At 44.7% G+C, this 18,660-nt stretch overlaps 2 protein-coding genes across 16 annotated transcripts in view; one reads left to right on the top strand and one right to left on the bottom strand.

Annotated features, from left to right (window-relative positions):
- Positions 1-180: 180 nt before the first annotated feature.
- The window catches only part of LOC308484316 (gilatoxin-like), a 26,373-nt gene continuing 7,893 nt past the window's right edge, over positions 181-18,660 (bottom strand). For 3 of the 15 annotated variants that reach the window (XM_081019149.1, XM_081019147.1, XM_081019146.1), the window contains exons 2-6: positions 5,507-5,590; positions 4,614-4,767; positions 2,426-2,670; positions 1,928-2,064; positions 181-781 (exon numbers count right to left, since the gene is read on the bottom strand). In XM_081019149.1, the coding sequence (XP_080875275.1) occupies positions 587-781; positions 1,928-2,064; positions 2,426-2,670; positions 4,614-4,767; positions 5,507-5,590 (815 nt within the window). In that variant the 3' untranslated portion in view covers positions 181-586. The other 12 variants (XM_081019144.1, XM_081019153.1, XM_081019154.1 and 9 more) reach the window with 11 other exon arrangements.
- Positions 6,626-15,797, top strand: LOC308484209 (vomeronasal type-2 receptor 26-like). The gene is made up of 4 exons (XM_081018954.1): positions 6,626-6,726; positions 8,401-8,828; positions 13,423-13,546; positions 14,789-15,797. The coding sequence occupies exons 2-4, from the start codon at positions 8,559-8,561 to the stop codon at positions 15,706-15,708; spliced, it is 1,314 nt and encodes a 437-aa protein (XP_080875080.1). The 5' UTR covers positions 6,626-6,726; positions 8,401-8,558; the 3' UTR covers positions 15,709-15,797.

Here is an 18,660-nt window from a genome sequence, read left to right as displayed (position 1 = left end):
CTGGTTCTGATACATCAAAGATGACTAATCAGACATTCTTCCTTATCAAGTTTCTGTTCTTGAGGATAAGATTAAGCCTCGGGGATAAGCACATTTAGAGGGGGAAGACGCTATTCTACATCTCCTTGTCAGGGCTGTCTGCCACCCGCACCGGATCAGAAAACGAGATGGACACCTAAATTCTGCTGATTACTTTATTTTTCAGGTGTTAGCTTTCAGAGCAAGAAGTTTGCATGGAAACTATGGTTGTTACGTAATCAGAAGATTCAATATTTTAGCACTGAGGGAGGGAATAATTCATGCATCACAACAATAGGATCACCAACCTATGCTAATTCTCCTGGGAACAGGTCTCATTTGGTTTAGTGTGACTTACTGTTAAGTAAATGTGTACCAGATCAGGATTTCAAGGTGGGGCATGGTGTTGCACAGCACCATCCTCTCCATGTTTACTTAAAGTAAGTACCACCGTGTTCAATGAGTCTTACTCCCAGGATAAAATATGCCTAGGCCTGCAGTCTTAAGGCATGGAGGAAAGGAGGCAGTTGTAGCTAAGTTATTCCCCCTCATGTTGCTCAAGAGGTTTCTACTGGCATATTCCATCCTTACAGGCACCAGACTTAAATGTATTCTCCGCTATAGTAGTACGGATCCACTCAAGAAATTTGCAGATCTTGATGTAGATGCCAGGTTCACCAGGCTCAGCGCAAGGGAAGCCCCCCAAAGAGACCACACCTTGGAGGCCTCCATCACCACAGAGAAGGGGTCCCCCAGAATCACCCTGTTGAGAGAACAAATAATGAGCTATCACAAGAAATGTAAGAAGAGCCCTGCCAGATCCGTTCAAAGGCCTGTCTAGCCCATCATCCCATTTCCCACAGTGGCAGGGCCAGCCCATCCACGAGGCAAGGTGAAGCAACTACCTCAGGCGGCAGGATCCGTGGCGCAGTAGATCTTTATGTAGACCTTTATTACCCCCCCACCCCTTGTTCACTCACCCCTTCTTCCCTGGCAGGGAGGGAGGCGCCATTTTGTGGTTCGCCTCAGGTGCCAAAATGTCCTGGGCCAGCCCTGCACAGTGGAAAACCAGATGCTTCTGGGAAGTCCACAGATAGGGCACAGATACATTAGCTCTCTCCTACTCATGTTCCCGAGCAACTGGTCTTCAGAGGCAAAGCTCACTTACAGGTGGCCTGCTTATTGAGCACCCATCTTGATTTTTTTGTTGTGTCAAACAAGGATCATCATGCACGTTCCAGTGTATTTTCCCTTCACTTTTCTTATTGCAAAAAGTCCGATCTTCTGGGGAAGCAGCTGTGTTTTGCAAGAGTGCCAAAACAGCTTTAATTGTACGGCCTCAATTTGTTGGTATGTGATTGAATCTCATGCCAAAAACGTGGCAGTCTGGAAGCAACCATAGTGCCATTGCTAGCTGTACCCTCTGTAAACCAGCTCCACCTAGTTTGCTCTATTGCCCATTCACATTCCCACTTGTTTCTCCTGCCAAGGCTTCCAGACAGCTCCACAGATGTGTGTGACAAAAGGACCTTATGGCCAGGGCTTTTCTTCAGGGGGAACTCGCAGGAACTCAGTTCCAGCACCTCTCAGGTGGGCGCCATTGCCATTCTAAGAGAAAGAGGGAGGTGTTCATGAGTTCTTGGACCCCTTCTTCTAGAAAAACGGCACTACCTATGGCCACAGTCAACGTGGCCATGAGTTTCACCCTGGGAATTCCTAAGGAAGACTGGTTCCATGGCATGAGAAGCAACATCTCCATGTAATAATACCATACATGGAGAAGGCAAGTACAGGAATGCACACTGAGGGTGAGGAAACAGATTTTAAGCCTCAGGCTCCCCCGTTCCCACCCCATCTACCAGGCCTGATCCTTACTTAGCAATCCTGCTCACAATTGGCATATCCTTACCCGGCATGAATCTTTGCCTCCGTCAAAGTATCCTGCACAAAACATGTTGTCGGTCACGTCCCATGGGTAAGCCGCCTCACACACAAGGTTGTCAAATATTGTAATGTTAACACAATAAGGAACGTCAGGATATGTCTCTGAAAACAAAATGGAAGCCAGGATTGTCTAGTTAGATGCTTGTGAGAGATCACATTTGCAGGTGACAAGGATAGTCGCGTTTTTCCAAATCTGGCTATGTGCAGTGCCACCTCCAGGATTTTGGAGACTTTGGAGCATACGAGCTCAGTGGGCCCACTTAAATTGTGAGGACGAAGAATCCAAACCAAGAATCCTTTCAGGCATCAACCTTCCCAGGTGCTCTGTGTAAAGTGAGGATAGCAGTCTTGTTGAAGAAGCCGTGCCTTTGCCAGTTTTGATGTCTTGACAAATACCTGACCTTGCTGCTCTCTGGAGTCTACTTCCTAGCTGCAATGTTGCTACTCTGCCAACAGCACTTACCTTCAGGAGTGGTGGTTGTGCCCCAGCCCATCACAGTGCAATCTGTTCCCACCGGGGAGCAGCTGGAGGGCAAGTTGATGGTAGACACACGGCTAGTCATGACAGCAGAGCTGTTCAGTTTGATCAGCATGATGTCGTCGGTAAAACACGAGCAATTGTCACCGGGGCATTTCTTCAACGTGCTGACTCTTAACTGCTCATAGTCATCTTTGTTGTGTGCTCCGAGCCTTACCTGGATGTTTCCACTAGAAGACAAAAAGCAAAGACCACAGGACTTTCTCAAAGCAAGGCCTGAATGGACAGGTTGGTCTCACTGTTGTTTGGAGTGGATATCTGTCATGGACTCTGGCCTGAAGCTGGTGAGATCTTCAAATAAAGGACTGCCCACTGTAAAGCAGGGCACACGGCCACCCTAGTTCTCTACCCCTCTAGGGCAGGGGTGGCCAACTCCCAAGAGACTGCGATCTACTCACAGATTTAAAAACTTGCAGTGATCTACCCCCTTTTTTTGGGTTCAGGTCAAAGTTGTTGAGTTTTTTTAGGAAGATGGAAGGCCCATTTTGGGGGGGGGGTTCGGGTCAAAGTTGTTTTTTCAGGGAGGAGGTAAAGTGTTGAGTTTTTTTTTAGGGGAGCCACAGTTGTTCAGCTTCTTTTGGGGGAGTCAATGATCTACCAGTGATCTACTGCAGACGTCCAGTGATCTACTGGTAGATCACGATCTACCTGTTGGACATGCCTGCTCTAAGGTTTTGGTTTCTTCTAAAGATTTTGTGTGCTTCTAGCCTATCACTATCTCCCTCTTGTGCATGGGTGTTGCCAAGCAATGATGCTGTCCCTACACCTAAAGAGTGGCACTGGGTAGTGGTGACTGATGCCCATTGAGACTGGTAGGGCGGAACTCAGGGAGGCCACCACCAGGTGGAGCCAGAGTCCATGGCTGTCAGAGCCAACTAATATATATATTTTTAATCAGATCTGTCTGCACCACTCACACATGTTTCTCTGAATGTGGGGTAAAACAGTAGGACTTAAATATTTTCTAAGTGAACAACAGATAAATAAACGAGTTATGTAATAGATTTATAAACTGAATATTCAGAATTGTTCTGTCCCTAGCTAATCATTTGTGCGTACACTTTCTGTGTTGATTTTGTACAGTCAATAAGGAAATAGATAGATAGATGATAGATAGATGGTAGATAGATAGATGATTGATAGATAGATAGATAGATAGATAGATAGATGATAGATAGATAGAGTAAACAAAGTAAACAAATTCTAGTTCTGCCCCGAGGGAGGCTAGTGTGAGATCTGTGGGAGCTTGCACAGCACTGCAAGATGTTGCAAGAGCCTTCCAGGACCAGCGTGCAGAGCAAGCCTTACCTGTCAGCGAGGCACAGAGAGAGCTTCAAAGCTCTTCCCATGCTGGATAACTGCAAACTGGCCTGGTGCAAAAAGAACTTTTAAGCTCTCTCACTGGCCCGCCTTCCGCCATGTATGGTTGAAACTGCACAAGCTGAATGCCTGTAAGATGTGACCGTAATACACATGGTGAACTGTTATGGTTGTCAGGGACTGGACTGAGGAGGAATGGTGGAGACCACCCCCCTTCCTCCTGCACTTCCCAGAGAAGAGGGACACCGTGTGGATTTAGAACAGTGGTCTGCAGAAGGTCATAGTTCAGAGGCTGCAGCAAGGAGAAGCTGGGAAATACTGGGAGAGCAGGAGGAGGAGGAAGCAGAAGAAGCACCAGGGGAGAGACAGCTGACAGATTCAGTGTCTTTGGAAAGCATGCCAGACCACCCCCTTCCAGGTCCGGCGTGCACTGAAAGTAGAACAGAAAGCTCAGATGAGCTAGATAGGGATGGTGTATAATAGGAGAGATGGAGGGGGTGGGACTTTACTCGGAGCAACACCATTATCTAAGAGGTGCCATCTTGCATCTCTCTCTGTGAATATTGAATAAATTACCTTTGGTAAGAACTTCTTGTTTTCCCATTTCTTGCTGCCAGCCATGAGGGAGGGGGATCGGATTGTCTGAAGCCTGACAATGGTGCTATGTAAAAGCAAAGATCTGCCCTTATGAGAGCCCTTCAAAACGCACACTCTGATCGCTAAAGATCCTAAGAAGCACCTTGAACCATAGCCAGAGACCTGGCATTGGATTTTTACCATACATTTTCCTCACCAAATGTAGCAGTGAGCAGCCGTGAGCACCCAGTCGGGGGTGATCAACATTCCAGAGCATAGAAGCGTGTCAGAGTCGTAGAGCAGAGCGAGCCAAGAATGACTATTTGTAGGGCACTCCTCACCTCCAATGATCCGGTTACGGTGCGCTGACACTGCAACACAGACCAAGAAAGCTCACTGGGATGGTGACCAACATACTTCATTAGAATACCCATCAATCAATATAAGTTGTTCTAGCCATAGGCCAGGACGAACCCACAACAACAGTACCAATAAAACCATACAGATACATACATCCACAATATGAGCCAACATCCATGGTGTAATAGAGAGGTTACCAGAGACATCAACAAGCTCAAATCCAGCTTGTTTTCAAATTAAACCTTTGAATCGCCACAATTTATAGAGATTTTATCTAACTCCTGTCTCCTGATTTATTTATATTTTTGCAGCCAGTGCACAGAGAGCATCGTGTCAGAAAGCTATTATTGTCAGTCAAAATCAACCAGACCATTTATGCCAGGGTGTACCTGTTTGCATGTGTGAACAAAGGCTTTCAGAAAGCAATCTCATGGGTCTCTGTATAAGGGGCAGGCTAACATAAAATGAGTAATAAAAACACTACAACAAAAAGCAGCATAAAAATACCTTCCACCTGTGGTTGACCACAAATACAAAGCCTCTCTGTGTATAGGACCTTGTGGCAGTGGGCCTCACCTGGAAAGGCAGCCCAATAAAGACACAAATTTGGAGAACACTGGCATAGGCAATACTGAGCTAGGTGGACTAACGGTCAAGCTCAGGAGAAAGCAGCTTCCTGTGTTGCTATGATGCATCTAGACCACCACCGCCCCTCCGAGGTCCACATCACATTGCCACCAGTTCTCTTACCAAAAGACAGCAGGAGGAACAGAAAGATGCGCAGCGATTTGGAGAGTTCCATAGCAGCAGATCTGCGTGGCGAAGTGTCTGTGCCTACCTTGGAAAGTAGAGAACAAGTTTTGTGATTAAGAAAATGTGATACAAGTTCTTTTTTTTTTTTTTGACTCAGCGCCTTGACTCCTTTGTTTTATCTACACCCCGAGGTCACAGCCCAGGTGTCCAGCGGGTGCCACGTTCTCAGCAGTCCACACCTGGCTCAACTAGGCAGCTAGAGAGAGAGAGAGAGAGAGAGAGAGAGAGAGAGAATAAGCATAAGCCCTGGACTTAATCTGAACAGAAGCAGAGCCAGCACTTTCCTCCTAGAATGGCAAAACAGGATGTCGTCTCATGGCAACCTCAAAGATGGGGCACTGATTTCACGAAGTTAACAAAGTACATCTTAACTGATTTAATATTGTATTTGCAACCCACCCAGGGACCTTGTGGTGACATCACCACCAACAAAAGGTCAGTGTTTCCAGTGAACTCCGGTTCCGCTTCCAACGTTGGAGGAACATGGAGCAGGGCCAGAGCAAGGCCTCTGATGATGACCTCAGCCTGCAGGGAACTTTGTGTGGGCACAGGTGCTCCATGCTGTTGCTTCATTCCTTGTACCCACAGTACAGGGGCACATCAGCATAAACATATTTGTGAAAGGAGCTAGGCCACAGGGAGCAGCAGGGAGCATCTGCATTGGGCAGGGAGGTAGAATCACTGCAATGACTATGATCAACGCAAGGAGGTCCACTCAGAGGGGACTCTGGTAAGCAATAACAAGAATGAGAGTTGTTGAAAGGGCCAGGAATCTGGGTGTAAACATGCCCTTATTATGCCAGACAAGGCTCCTGTCTATAGAACAAAGCCAAGATCTTCCACCTTGCTCACTGTAGACCCACTCTACGGCTCAGAATAGAGCGGCTGCAGTGCTGGACCACATTGAACTGAACTTTCTCTCTCAGCTCCTCTGTCTGTGTCCTTATGTTGTCCTTGATCCTTATCACACTGCTTTTCCCCACTGCTGTGGCTATGAGAGAGGAAACCCTGTGTACTCCTAAGAAAAGCTACACGGAAGGCTACTCTAGAGACGGGGCCCATATTATTGGTGGTCTTTTATCCCAGAATATTTTAAGCGGTAAACGAGAACAATTCCGAAGTGCTCCACAGCCTTTCTCCTCTGCAATTGTCAGTCAGTAAGTATTTAACACTGTTTCAGGAAACCAGAATGTATCATCTGAATTTATCAGTCTCTGTGCAGCCAGACTCAGGTCTATGATGTTATCGCAGATGAGATCAGAAGTGGTTTCTCGAGCAATCAGTACATACAAGTGAATGAATGAAGTCAAGGCCTAAGTGCATAGGATATATTTCTGTCATGTAGGTGTGAAAGAATTGAAAAACTTCACAAAAGCAAGTCTATCAGTAGAATGAACAATTTTATGTGGCTTCACAACACTGCAATGTAGACACAGTGTGAAATATCACATAAATATATTCTAAAATGTCTATGTTGGCTGAGTATGTCTTTCAAATGCTAACGGAACCACAGCAATAAAATACAAAGTTATTGTTGCTCAAATCTTTGAAATCCAGAAGGTGAAGATTGTTCACAACAGACATATTTCAGAAAGCATGCCATACGTGTTTCAACCTATAAAGTCTTCTTCAGTGGCATATAGTTGAAAGACATCTCTTTATGTGAGTGGTCACAGAGCCAATACACAAATCCCTAATATTTCAAATTTACTAAAATACAGGGTGAGTCTTTTAAAGAGGCCCTGTGGAACATGTGTACTCTGTATCCACAGGGCCTCTTTTAAAGGACTCACCCTGTATATTATGCTGCTAGAGATTCAGTGTCTGTTTGTTTTTAATGGTCTAAAGTTTTCTGCAAGCAGCAATGCCCAGCTTCTGTAGAGAATATTTCTTCCAGGTTATTTACTGTACTTTTTTTACAATTTACTTTTTAAAACAAGAATTGCTGTCTTGTGTAGTTTGCCCTCAGTGAATAATCTCTCTCTCTCTCTCTCTCTCTCTCTCTCTCTCTCTCTCTCTCTCTCTCTCTCTCTCCCAAAAGGAGAAATCTTTTACTGCTGTTTCTCTCTCACACCTATGCACATCTGCTCGTCCCTGCCCTCTTCCCTTACCTAGAGGGGTGTCATCCTCCTTCAAGTACTGGTCAGCATTTCATTTGAAAAGGGCAGAGAGATCCCCAACTATCAAGAGATCATCCCCATACCATTAGCTCCCATTCACAAAACATCTGCCTGCCAGCCTGTGCTATTAACCTGCTGTGGGATGGGTGGCGCTGTGGTCTAAACCACTGAGCCTCTTGGGCTTGCTGATCAGAAGGTCGGCAGTTCAAATCCGCGCAATGGGGTGAGCTCCTGTTCGTCTGTCCCAGCTCCTGCCAACCTAGCAGTTTGAAAGCATACCAGTGCAAGTTAATAAATAGATACTGCTGTGACAGGAAAGTAAACGGCGTTTCTGTGCGCTCTGGTTTCTGTGGTTTAGTCATGCTGGCCACATGACCCGGAAAGCTGTCTGTGGACAAACGCTGGCTCCCTTGGCCTGAAAGTGAGATGAGCGCCGCAACCCCACAGTCGCCTTTGACTGGGATCCTTTACCTTTTTAAATATTAACCTGCAATCTTGCTAACAAAGGAACAGTTACTCAGAAGTCTTAACATCTGTAAAGATGCTGTTCTTGTTTCTTTGGTACAGTATCTACCCATCTATCTATGCATACATACTGTATGAAATTAGGGGGCTTGGGGGTGCGTTATCCCCGAGGCGTAGCAAAATCATCTCAATGCCCTTCTGAGTACCATCTGTCTGTCTAGCACATTTTTAACCGAATATTTCCAGGGCAGTTCACAATAGGTTCACTGTCCCAATGCAGAAAACTCAAGAAGAACTACCAGCACACCCTGGCCTTTGTGTTTGCAGTGGAAGAGTTCAACAAGGACTCTCATCTCTTTCCCAATGTCTCCTTGGGATTTCAGCTCTATGAAGATAGTCACGACATGAGAAAGAACCATGAGGCCACCGTTAGCATTTTATCTGAGAGGAACTGGACTCTTTCCGTGCTCCCCCTGCCTCCCAGCGCATATGATCTTTATTACTCCTACGGGAGGCCATCTTATGATAGCCTGGTCAGCAAAAGTCCAAAGGATAAAACCATCCCTAACTATCATTGCCATGGGCAGAGCAAGCTGGCAGCCGTCATTGGGGCTCTGACATCCGAGTCTACCACTGAGATGAGCAACATGTTGCAGAGCTCCAAGGTACCTCAGGTGAGTTTGGCTCTGTGCTCTGTTGCTGTAACTGACACCTTCTCTGACTTCAAAATATTGGAGCAACCAAATAGGAGTGTGACCAAATGACACATGCCCCCCCCTTTCCGTATCACCTTCTAAGTTGCTTCTAAAGCTCCCCACTTCCCTTAGCATAGAAAGAGACCACACATTTGGTGAGTTAAAAATGGTTTACTTACAAACTCTTCAAAGGTCAGGTTCATGTGCTTTTCTGAACAGCAGCAATAAAAGACCAACAGTATAACTTAGGTTCCAAAATGGTAAATGTTTCTAAATTATTTGTATAGAAGCACAAAGATGGCCTGCTTAAGCCACTCAGTATAAATTTGGAACATCCAGACTAAGCCTCCTTGCTAGTAGGTGTAATGGACTGATTGGACACAGAGGAATGGTGGGAGGAACCAATGGAGGAACCACCAAAGGAAAATGGCTCAGAGTCTGGGGAGTGATGGTGAGACATTGCTGAAAGGTCAGAGGGAGAAGACTGAGAAGAGGAGGTGTCAGAATCTGAAGGGGGTAACAGGGCTTAGTGAGCTGGGAGAGTCTGTGGCAGAGAGAAGTCAAAAATCAGAGGGGGAAGCTGAAGCAGGTGAGTGGGAGGAGGGAGGTCCAGTGGCAGACATGAGTCAGACTGCTGAAAAGTCACAGGGATTTCTCCCAGCTGCTGCTGCTGCAGCAGCAAGCTCCCTTCACCCTCTGACTCCCAGAACCAGGAGAGACATGAAATGGGAGGAGCAAAGGCAGTCTGCATGCAGGAGCAGTCTCTGATCACTTGGAAGAGGCTCTGGCATGCTCTGGTCCATGGGGTCACAAAGAGTTGGACACGACTAAACAACAATTGGGGAGAAGGAGACACTGAAAGCTGTGGAGAGACAGTGACCCTTAGTCTTGGCAAATGATCTCATGAAGTAACTGCTACAGGTCATAAGCTGTTGTGCTCATTTGGCCTGAAACTCAGCCAAGCCTGTGAAGATCATATTCTTGCTAATAAAGAGTTAACTACAACTTTGAACGGTGTGATTTACTGACCAACTTGCAGTTTGACAGTAGGGGTCACACAGTGGAAGAGAGAGAACAAAGAGTTTGGTAAGTCTTCCTCCCAAGATAAGCTTGGCAGGACAGCTTAGTCTATGGTCTTAACCCCTTCATGCATTAATTAGAGTTAAGCATGCTGGTTTTTTGAGCCTGATTTATCCCACACTGTCAACCTTTTAGTCAATAAGAAGGAGGAGGAGAGCACAGTCCTAGTTAAGTTTATATTTCTAGTGAATTGCCAGATTCCTACATTTAAAAGCCACAATTTTAAAAACATAAATTGAACACAAAATGGTTGGAAGGTTCTATTCCTACTCAAAAACAATATAAACCAGCAAGAAATATCCCCCTTTTTTCCATAGATCAGTTACGGCTCATCTGATCCTATCCTGAGCGATAAGGTCCAGTTCCCTTTTCTGTATCGGACAGTCCCCAGTGACATGACTCAGTTCACTGGGATCATCAAGCTGATCCTTCACTTCCGCTGGACGTGGATTGGAGTAGTTTTTACAGGTGACGATAATAGTGAGAAGTTCCTCCAGGTCTTGGAAAGTGAAATGCAGAAAAATGGAGTTTGTGCTGAATTTATCTTAAAGATGTACAACAGGAAGAGCCTTGCTATGAAAACCATTCATAATATGGAAGATGCCCTCACAAAGTCCTCAGCCAATGTAACTGTGTTTTACGGCAGCACCAGTCACTTCTTTCAGTTACAACTTCTCAGTCGAAATCTTCGAACAAGAGGCAAGATCTGGATCATCACAGCCCAGTGGGATTTTACTGTAGGTCCCCGGCCAGACAAACCAGACTCAAATCCATTTCAGGGAGCCTTGTCCTTTGCAGTTCATAAGGCGGAAATCCCACAATTTCAAGACTTCCTTCGATCCGTGAACCCTAAAAAATATCCAAACGATATTTTCATGAAGCATTTCTGGGGTTCTGCCTTTGACTGTTTGATGCCTCCTCCCTACTCAGTCCGAATGTATGGGAAAAGAAAATGCACTGAAAGGGAACGACTGGACAGCCTGCCTGTTTCAGATTTTGATATGAACACCGTGTGGCAGAGCTATAGCATTTACAATGCGGTCTATGCAGTAGCCCATGCACTGATGGAAATGAGATATCATAATACTAGAGGAGGAGGGAGGAGGAGGAGAAAAGGCCTTCTATCCCCATGGCAGGTATTATGACACAAATAATGTATCTGAGGCAGAGGAGAGTTTTCAACAATGCCAAAGATGGTAGCCACTCCAAGGAGAGGTCTTTAAATGAGACCAAGAGGGACTTCATTGGCTCCCCAGATCACCTGATTCCACAGGGCTATTAGCTGCAATCCCCCTTTCTGACACTGTCAGTGGGCCCTGCCCACCCATAGATTTGAATAGATATTCATTCATTGCATTAGCAAAGGCACCATACGGTTTAAATATATCCTGGATCAGAGCATTGTTCCGCAAGTGCAGTTTGAAGCACAGCAGGGGGAGATGCCCTCTCTGGCTTTCAAGCCACTAACACAAACATGCACCAGAGTCACATTTTACAATATTCATATTAATTTAAACGTGATGAATCAAGTTGCTAAATGAATGTACCCTTATCGTGTTTTATGACTCCCCTGATATTGTTTGTGAGCTGGAACTGTGACCAAAATTAATAAATTCATTCATTCACTAGCTAAATGTGGAACAGTCAGTTTATTTAAGTAAGCTCTTCTATCAGTTAGCAGTCATAATTATTAAATCATACTTTAATGAAGAGAGATTTCTTCCTCCCTTGCAATCTCTGCCCTCAGCTCCACACGTTTCTGAAGAAGATCCAATTCAATAACAGTGCTGGAGAGGAGGTTTATTTTGATGAGAATGGAGACTCCACAGCTACTTATGATATTTTAAATTGGAGCGTGCTCCCTAACAGCTCCTTGGTTAGTGTGAAAGTTGGAGGAGTGAAGCACCATGGCCAAGACTTCTTCTTTGACGATGCTAAGCTTGTCTGGAAGGAACGATTAGGGCAGGTGAGACTCAAGAAAGACTCTGCTCTGGGTGCTCCACCCAAGGGAGGTATGGTGGATGGTTTATGGGGCTGGATCAAGGCCCCATGTGTGTTATAGATTTAAAGCAGTACATTCTACTTCAGACAGTTATGGTTTCCCTCAAATAATCATGAGAACTGTAGTTTGCTAAGGGTCCTGTGAGTTCTTGGGAGATCCCTATTACCCTCACACAACTCAGAGTGGTTAATAATACAGTGGTGCCCCGCAAGACGAATGCCTCGCAAGACGGAAAACCCGCTAGACGAAAGGGTTTTCCGTTTTTCGATGCGCTTCGCAGGACGAATTTCCCTATGGGCTTGCTTCGCAAGACGAAAATGTCTTGCGAGTCTTGAGATTTTTTTCCGCTTCCCCCCCCTTTTTCTAAGCCGCTAATAGCCTTTTAGCAGCTAAGCCGCTAAGCCGCTAAGCCTTTAATAGCCGCTAAACCGCTAATAGCGCTAATCCGCTAAGCCGCTAATAGGGTTGCTTCGCAAGACGAAAAAGCCGCTAGACGAAGATACTCGCGGAACGGATTAATTTCGTCTTGTGAGGCACCACTGTAATTATATAATTTATATCCTGCCCATCTGGCTGTGTTTCCCCAGCAACTCTTGGCAGCTTACAACATATATAAAAACACAACAAACCTTTTGAAAACAAAATATCCTGTACAAGCAAGAAACAAACAACAAACCAATAGAAACCAATAACAACAATACTGATAATAATAATAACAATAATCAACAGTTTACAGTTATTCCCACATTAAAATAACTGCCAAACACAGCTAAACATTGAACCAACACCAACCCAACAAAACCGAAGCAGAGGAACCAAAATTAGAACCATTTAAAACCTTTTAAAACATTTTAGTCAGTTGCCCCAAGCCAAGAATTGTTCCAGCGATGTTCCTCCAGCCTCCCAGGAGCCTCTTTTAGTTGTTCAGGGTAACAGCTTCTGCAACTTGTGCAACACCTGATGGCAGCCAGCCGGTTAGTCAAGGAGGCTCAAGGCACGCCACGTGGCAAACACAGCTCTGTCCCTCCCAGAAATTGGGGAGAAATTGGATTCAGTTTGCATTTAAAGGCAAATCTGCCTAATTTCCAAAATAATGCATTAACAGAAACACAGCCATCCTCCAAAATTCTCCAGCCAAGTAATGTCTATAGAAATGCATACATTAAGTTGTTCTTTAAAAAAATCAAATATTAGTGAAAATAACATACAACAACACATTTTTAGGGGAAATTGCATATAAAGATGTGTATATTAATCAAAATTCACACTAAAATGCTGGGGAATTCACATACAGTTTGTACAATTAAATTGTGCAAATTGAGGTTGTGCATTGCCCTGTCATTTTCTTTAATGCAGTGTCCAATCTTTTGGAGAAGTGGGCTCGTTGTGCAAGTGTGCCAAATGAAGTATGAATCTACCAATATGTGATTGAATGCTATAGTTTGCAAAACAGCCACTTTAAAAAACGCATTTCCTCCTGCACTTCTTTAGCATCCGCGTTCCATCTGCAGTGAGAGCTGCCTCCCTGGATTTAGAAAAGTGGCCGAAAAGGGAAGGCCCAGCTGCTGCTTCAAATGTGTCAGGTGCCTACCTGGCCAGATCTCCAACCAAATTGGTAAGAATGTGGCCAAAGCATTGCTTGACTATACAAACATACGTAGTTTATGTTTGTGTTCTCTGTGTGTTCTGCTTTTTGTTTTGATATTCACATTTTTCATCTTGGATCCAACTCAGGGTAAAATAATTTATGCATGTTCCCAGCATAAGCCCCCTGTGCATAGCACTGATGGGCTGGAATCTGGTAAGTCACTAACCCATTTCTTTATTTCAGCCAAATAAGATTCCAGTGTTTTAAGAATGCACAGTATCTTTTTTTTCTTTTTAGTGGGTATAGAATTAATGTGTGATCGACTAAATGTAGACGAGCTGCTATATGATATATGGTCAGCATTTACACAGTTTTGTCAAAGGGTATTTTGCCTTCCCAAAGTTCTGCATGCTTTTGATTTTTTCTTTTGAGCAATATGATTGCCTTCACCTTGTATGAATTTTCCTATCCAGCAGTATGTTATTGGCCAGAGATAGGATGGGGCATGACAATATGTGGATTTGTAATTGCATGGGCGAAGATCATGAGAACTTAAGAAGAGTTGTGCTAGATCGGACTGTCCTCACAGTTCACCAAATGCCCTGTGGTGACCACAGAGTGCATAATATTTTTCCCTTGGAAACCAGCCAAAACTCAGATCAAGGCTTTTCTGTTTCACCTAGCTTAGGAATGGTAGGGTAGATATATCAGTTGAGCTTTATATTTGTAGTCCTCTAAAGTTAGGTAAAGGTAAAGGGACCCCTGACCATTAGGTCCAGTCGTGACCGACTCTGGGGTTGTGGTGCTCATCTCGCTTTACTGGCCGAGGGAGCCGGCGTACAGCTTCCGGGTCATGTGGCCAGCATGACTAAGCCGCTTCTGGCGAACCAGAGCAGTGCACGGAAACGCCGTTTGCCTTCCCGCTGGGGCGGTACCTATTTATCTACTTGCACTTTGACGTGCTTTCAAACTGCTAGGTTGGCAGGAGCAGGGACCGAGCAACAGGAGCTCACCCCGTCACGGGGATTCGAACCGCCGACCTTCTGATCGGCAAGTCCTAGGCTCTGTGGTTTGACCCACAGCGCCACCCGTGTCCCATAAGCTACAAAGTTACATAAGTTACAAAGTTACTAAAGTTACAAAAGTTACAAATGCTATTACCAGCACTGGGCTTTTGGGGAGGCTAGGATATAGCGCAACTCATCTGATCAATAAGATGGATGCATGGGTCTATGTCGTCAATAGTGAGATCCAATTTGTGTTTTCCAGATATGGATCGCTGTGAGACATGCAAAGAGGACTACTATCCAAATGAAGCCAGAAACAAGTGTGTTCCCAAAAACCTAAGTTTCCTGTCCTATGACGAGCCCCTGGGGATTGCTTTAGCTTCCTCGGCTCTTTCTTTTTCGCTCTTGGCTATATTTTTGCTAGGAACCTTTATTAAACACCGAGACTCTCCCATAGTCAAAGCCAACAACCGAGACCTCAGCTACATCCTCCTCTCCTCCCTAATGCTCTGCTTCCTCTGCTCCTTGCTCTTCATTGGCCGGCCAAGGATGGAGACTTGCCTTCTCCGGCAGACAGCCTTTGGCCTCATTTTCTCAATCTCTCTTGCTACGGTCTTGGCCAAAACCATCACTGTGGTTCTGGCCTTCAATGCCACAAAGCCGGGGAACAGAATGCGGAAATGGCTGAGACCCAGAGCTGCCCATGGCTTTGTGCTGCTCTGTTCTCTCATCCAGGCTGGAATCTGCGTGGTCTGGCTGGGAACCTCTCCCCCATTCCCAGATTTTGATACCCGCTCGGAGCCTGGGTACATTATCCTTGAGTGCAACGAGGGCTCCGTCACTGCCTTCTACTGCATCCTAGCTTACATGGGTCTCTTGGCTATGGTGAGCTTCACGGTTGCCTTCCTGGCCAGGAAGCTGCCTGACAGCTTCAATGAAGCCAAGTTCATCACCTTCAGTATGCTGGTTTTCTGCAGCGTCTGGGTGTCCTTCATCCCAAGCTACCTGAGCACCAAAGGGAAATATATGGTGGCTGTGGAGATCTTCTCTATTTTGGCCTCCAGTGCTGGGTTACTAGGCTGCATCTTCTTCCCCAAGTGTTATATTATTCTGCTGCGGCCAGATCAGAACAGCCGGGAGCATTTCACTCGAAAATTAAACTCTGGAGTCCAACAGCTTTAAATTTGGAGACTGAAATACTGCAAGTTGTGTGGTTGATTGCCAGAATTCGGATATCTGAAGATTCAGCAAGCCAGTCTCTCTTCCTTTTTTATCTCCACTTGGCGACATCTTCCTTGGCAACTGGCATGGCCTTCTGCTCCAGCCAGATAAGACCGAAAAGAGCACCATGTCAGCAAATATTTCCACCGATAATATATATGTGAGTGAATCTGAAACATTCTGATTGGCTTTGAACTTTCAAGAGGCCGATCCTTCACAGGATCCTCAGTGTGATGAACTTACTCAAAAGTTCAGCTTGGAAGCAGGATACAGAAAGGTTCAACCCTTACCCCAGGCACAAACTATGTGTGGTGCCTGCCAAAAGCAGCAGGCGTGCCCTCCTATTAATTGTAGCATGTTTGTTTGTATGAATGTATGTATTATGCCAGTCATTGTAGAGAATGATGGACCAATGGTTTGATTCAGTATAAGGCAGCTTCCTCCATTCCTCCATTAGTGGTCAGGATAGTGACTTGGTCCTGACTGCATAGTGAGTTTGTGTCTGAAACTCTGACATGATAAATGATATACAACCAACGTGTTCCACCAGGGCAAGGATTTATAATTGTGCAATGGAACTGTCGGGGCACTTGAGTCTGTTCCCATCCATGAAGGTGGAGCCTGACTCTAGGCAGCAACACTGCACTCTCCTGTTTAGGCTCATGTTGAGTCACTTCTGCCTCCTGTCCAACCTCCCAGCTTGGCTGATCAAAGCTCTCCCCAGCCTCCATTGAAGCACTCTACTCTGCAGGAAGATTGGTGAGGGGAGAGTCAGCAGCCCTGCTCCCTCTTCCAAAGTGGCTGAGGTTAAGTTGGAAAGGGGGAATCCCCCTGCTACTTCCCAGGATCCTCCATTTACCCCTCCCTTCTTCTTCTTCTTCTTCTTCTTCTTCTTCTTCTTCGTCAGAGTTGGGGAAAGTTCCATTGAGCAAGTGTAAATCCTTTTCCTGGTGGGACATGTTAGTTGGATACCACCCAACATGTCTGAGCTTCAGACACAAACTCAGTATATAGTCACAACCAAGTCACTATCCTGTCCTCTAATGGAGGAATGGAGGAAGCTGCCCTATACTGAATTAAAACATTGGTCCATCTAACTCTTTTTTATATCAATATTTTTATTGAAAGAATTTCAGTTATAAGGAAATAAAGTGATACACGGAGGAGGGACTTAGGGGGGAGAACAAAATAAGTATAAAAAGCAGAGAGGGAGAAAAATATATACAAAAATGCAATGTAATATACTCCCATATATTCTTATATAAACTGATATAGTGTTATTATATCAGGAACTGTCTTCTTCTTTTTGTAACATAGTCCTCATTCATTTTCATTTCTAAACTGTTTAACATGGTTGCATTGAGATACATCTTTGTTTACATTACAGCATATGACAATGCAGCAATTACATAAAAATAAAAAGGAACAACAATAAACACTTAGATAAATGTCTCTGAATAGACTAACAAAGTTGTGTTCAAGTGTATATGCACAAATTATTCCAATTATTACAGATATGAAATGACGTGTAGTAACATGTATTGCTTAAACTGATGACCGTAAGTAAAAGTTATTTTGTATCAAAAACAATTAGAATTTATAGGACCTGGGGAGGGGAGGGGAAATTAAAATATGCACTTCATGCACGCCAGACTATGCTGTAAACTATGGGTACTGTTCTACCATATGCCCCTGTCAGGGAACTGCCATCAGTGCCGGAGGGAGAGAGCAAAATCCAGAGGGATTCTAGAGAGCGTCCCGGGATTGGGAGAGGCAGCCCATCTTCTGGGGAAGAGAATCAGCGTAGCACCAGTGGAGAAGGGGGGCAGATGGGGGAAGTGGCGAGGCGGTCCCATGACCCCTTGCCAGGGACCAGCGGGGAGAGTAGGGGTCCTCCGCTGCCTACGCCCTCCTTGCGCAGAAGGCTTTCGCGCAGAGAGAGTAGGAGGAGACTAGGCGTCAAAGAGCTTCTTTGCTGGAAGAAGTTTAAGAAACGCCCACTGACGGATTCTGCCAGCGATTGAGACAGCCACGGGTGAGTGGCTGTCCGGACAGAAAAGGTTCACTCAGGCAACCCAGCCAGGTGTTTGCACCGGCTTACGCACGAGCAACTCCTAGAACCATTACAGTCTCTTTATTTGTGTAATGAATAAAGTCAAACCAGACTGTGTAAAAATGGTGGTGCTTCTTAAATGTTGTGTCAGTTTTCCCAGTAATGCTGTTTGCCAGATTGCATTATACCACTGGTCCATAGTTAATAATCGTAATGATTTCCATGTCCTGGCAATAGTTGTTCTTGCAGCACTTAATAGATGTTCCAATCCGCATTGGTTTAGGCCATGGCTCAGCAGTGAGTCTCTCTCTTTTTTCTTTTTTTCTTTTTTATTGAATTACGTTGCGTACACAAACAATTAGAACAAAACTTATAGTCGTCAAACAGATTAAGTAAATAAAAAATAATAAAAATTAATAAGGAAAAGTAAAATAAAATACAGTGGTACCTTGGGTTACATACGCTTCAGGTTACAGACTCCGCTAACCCAGAAATATTACCTCGGGTTAAGAACTTTGATTCAGGATGAGAACAGAAATCATGCAGCGGCAGCAGGAGGCCCCATTAGCTAAAGTGGTGCTTCAGGTTAAGCACAGTTTCAGGTTAAGAACAGACCTCTGGAACGAATTAAGTTCTTAACCTGAGGTACGACTGTATAGAAGAAAAAAAGAAAGAAGTATGAAAGAGAAGAAAAGGAGAAAAAAAAGAATATATGTATATGTGTGTGTGTGCATATATATATATATATATATATATATATATATATATATACATATATATATATATATACATATATATATCTAGGCTAATAGTAAATCACTCATTGTTAGACTAATATTTTACAAACCATTCTTAAATTA

Source organism: Podarcis pityusensis (assembly GCF_964106645.2).
Source record: "Podarcis pityusensis genome assembly, chromosome: 8".
In the NCBI taxonomy this organism is placed as follows: Eukaryota; Metazoa; Chordata; class Lepidosauria; order Squamata; family Lacertidae; genus Podarcis; species Podarcis pityusensis.
The sequence above is the reverse complement of the archived record's forward strand: the minus strand, read 5'-3'. Positions and strand labels throughout refer to the sequence as shown.

What these genes read in the sequence shown, in the direction of transcription:
- LOC308484209 (XM_081018954.1), top strand. Translation starts at nt 8,559, where the DNA reads ATGAGAAAGAACCATGAGGCCACCGTTAGCATTTTATCTGAGAGGAAC. An exon ending in AGAGCTCCAAGGTACCTCAG is followed by an intron (nt 8,829 to 13,422) that starts GTGAGTTTGGCT and finishes GCACTTCTTTAG; the next exon opens with CATCCGCGTTCCATCTGCAG. An exon ending in CCAGATCTCCAACCAAATTG is followed by an intron (nt 13,547 to 14,788) that starts GTAAGAATGTGG and finishes TGTGTTTTCCAG; the next exon opens with ATATGGATCGCTGTGAGACA.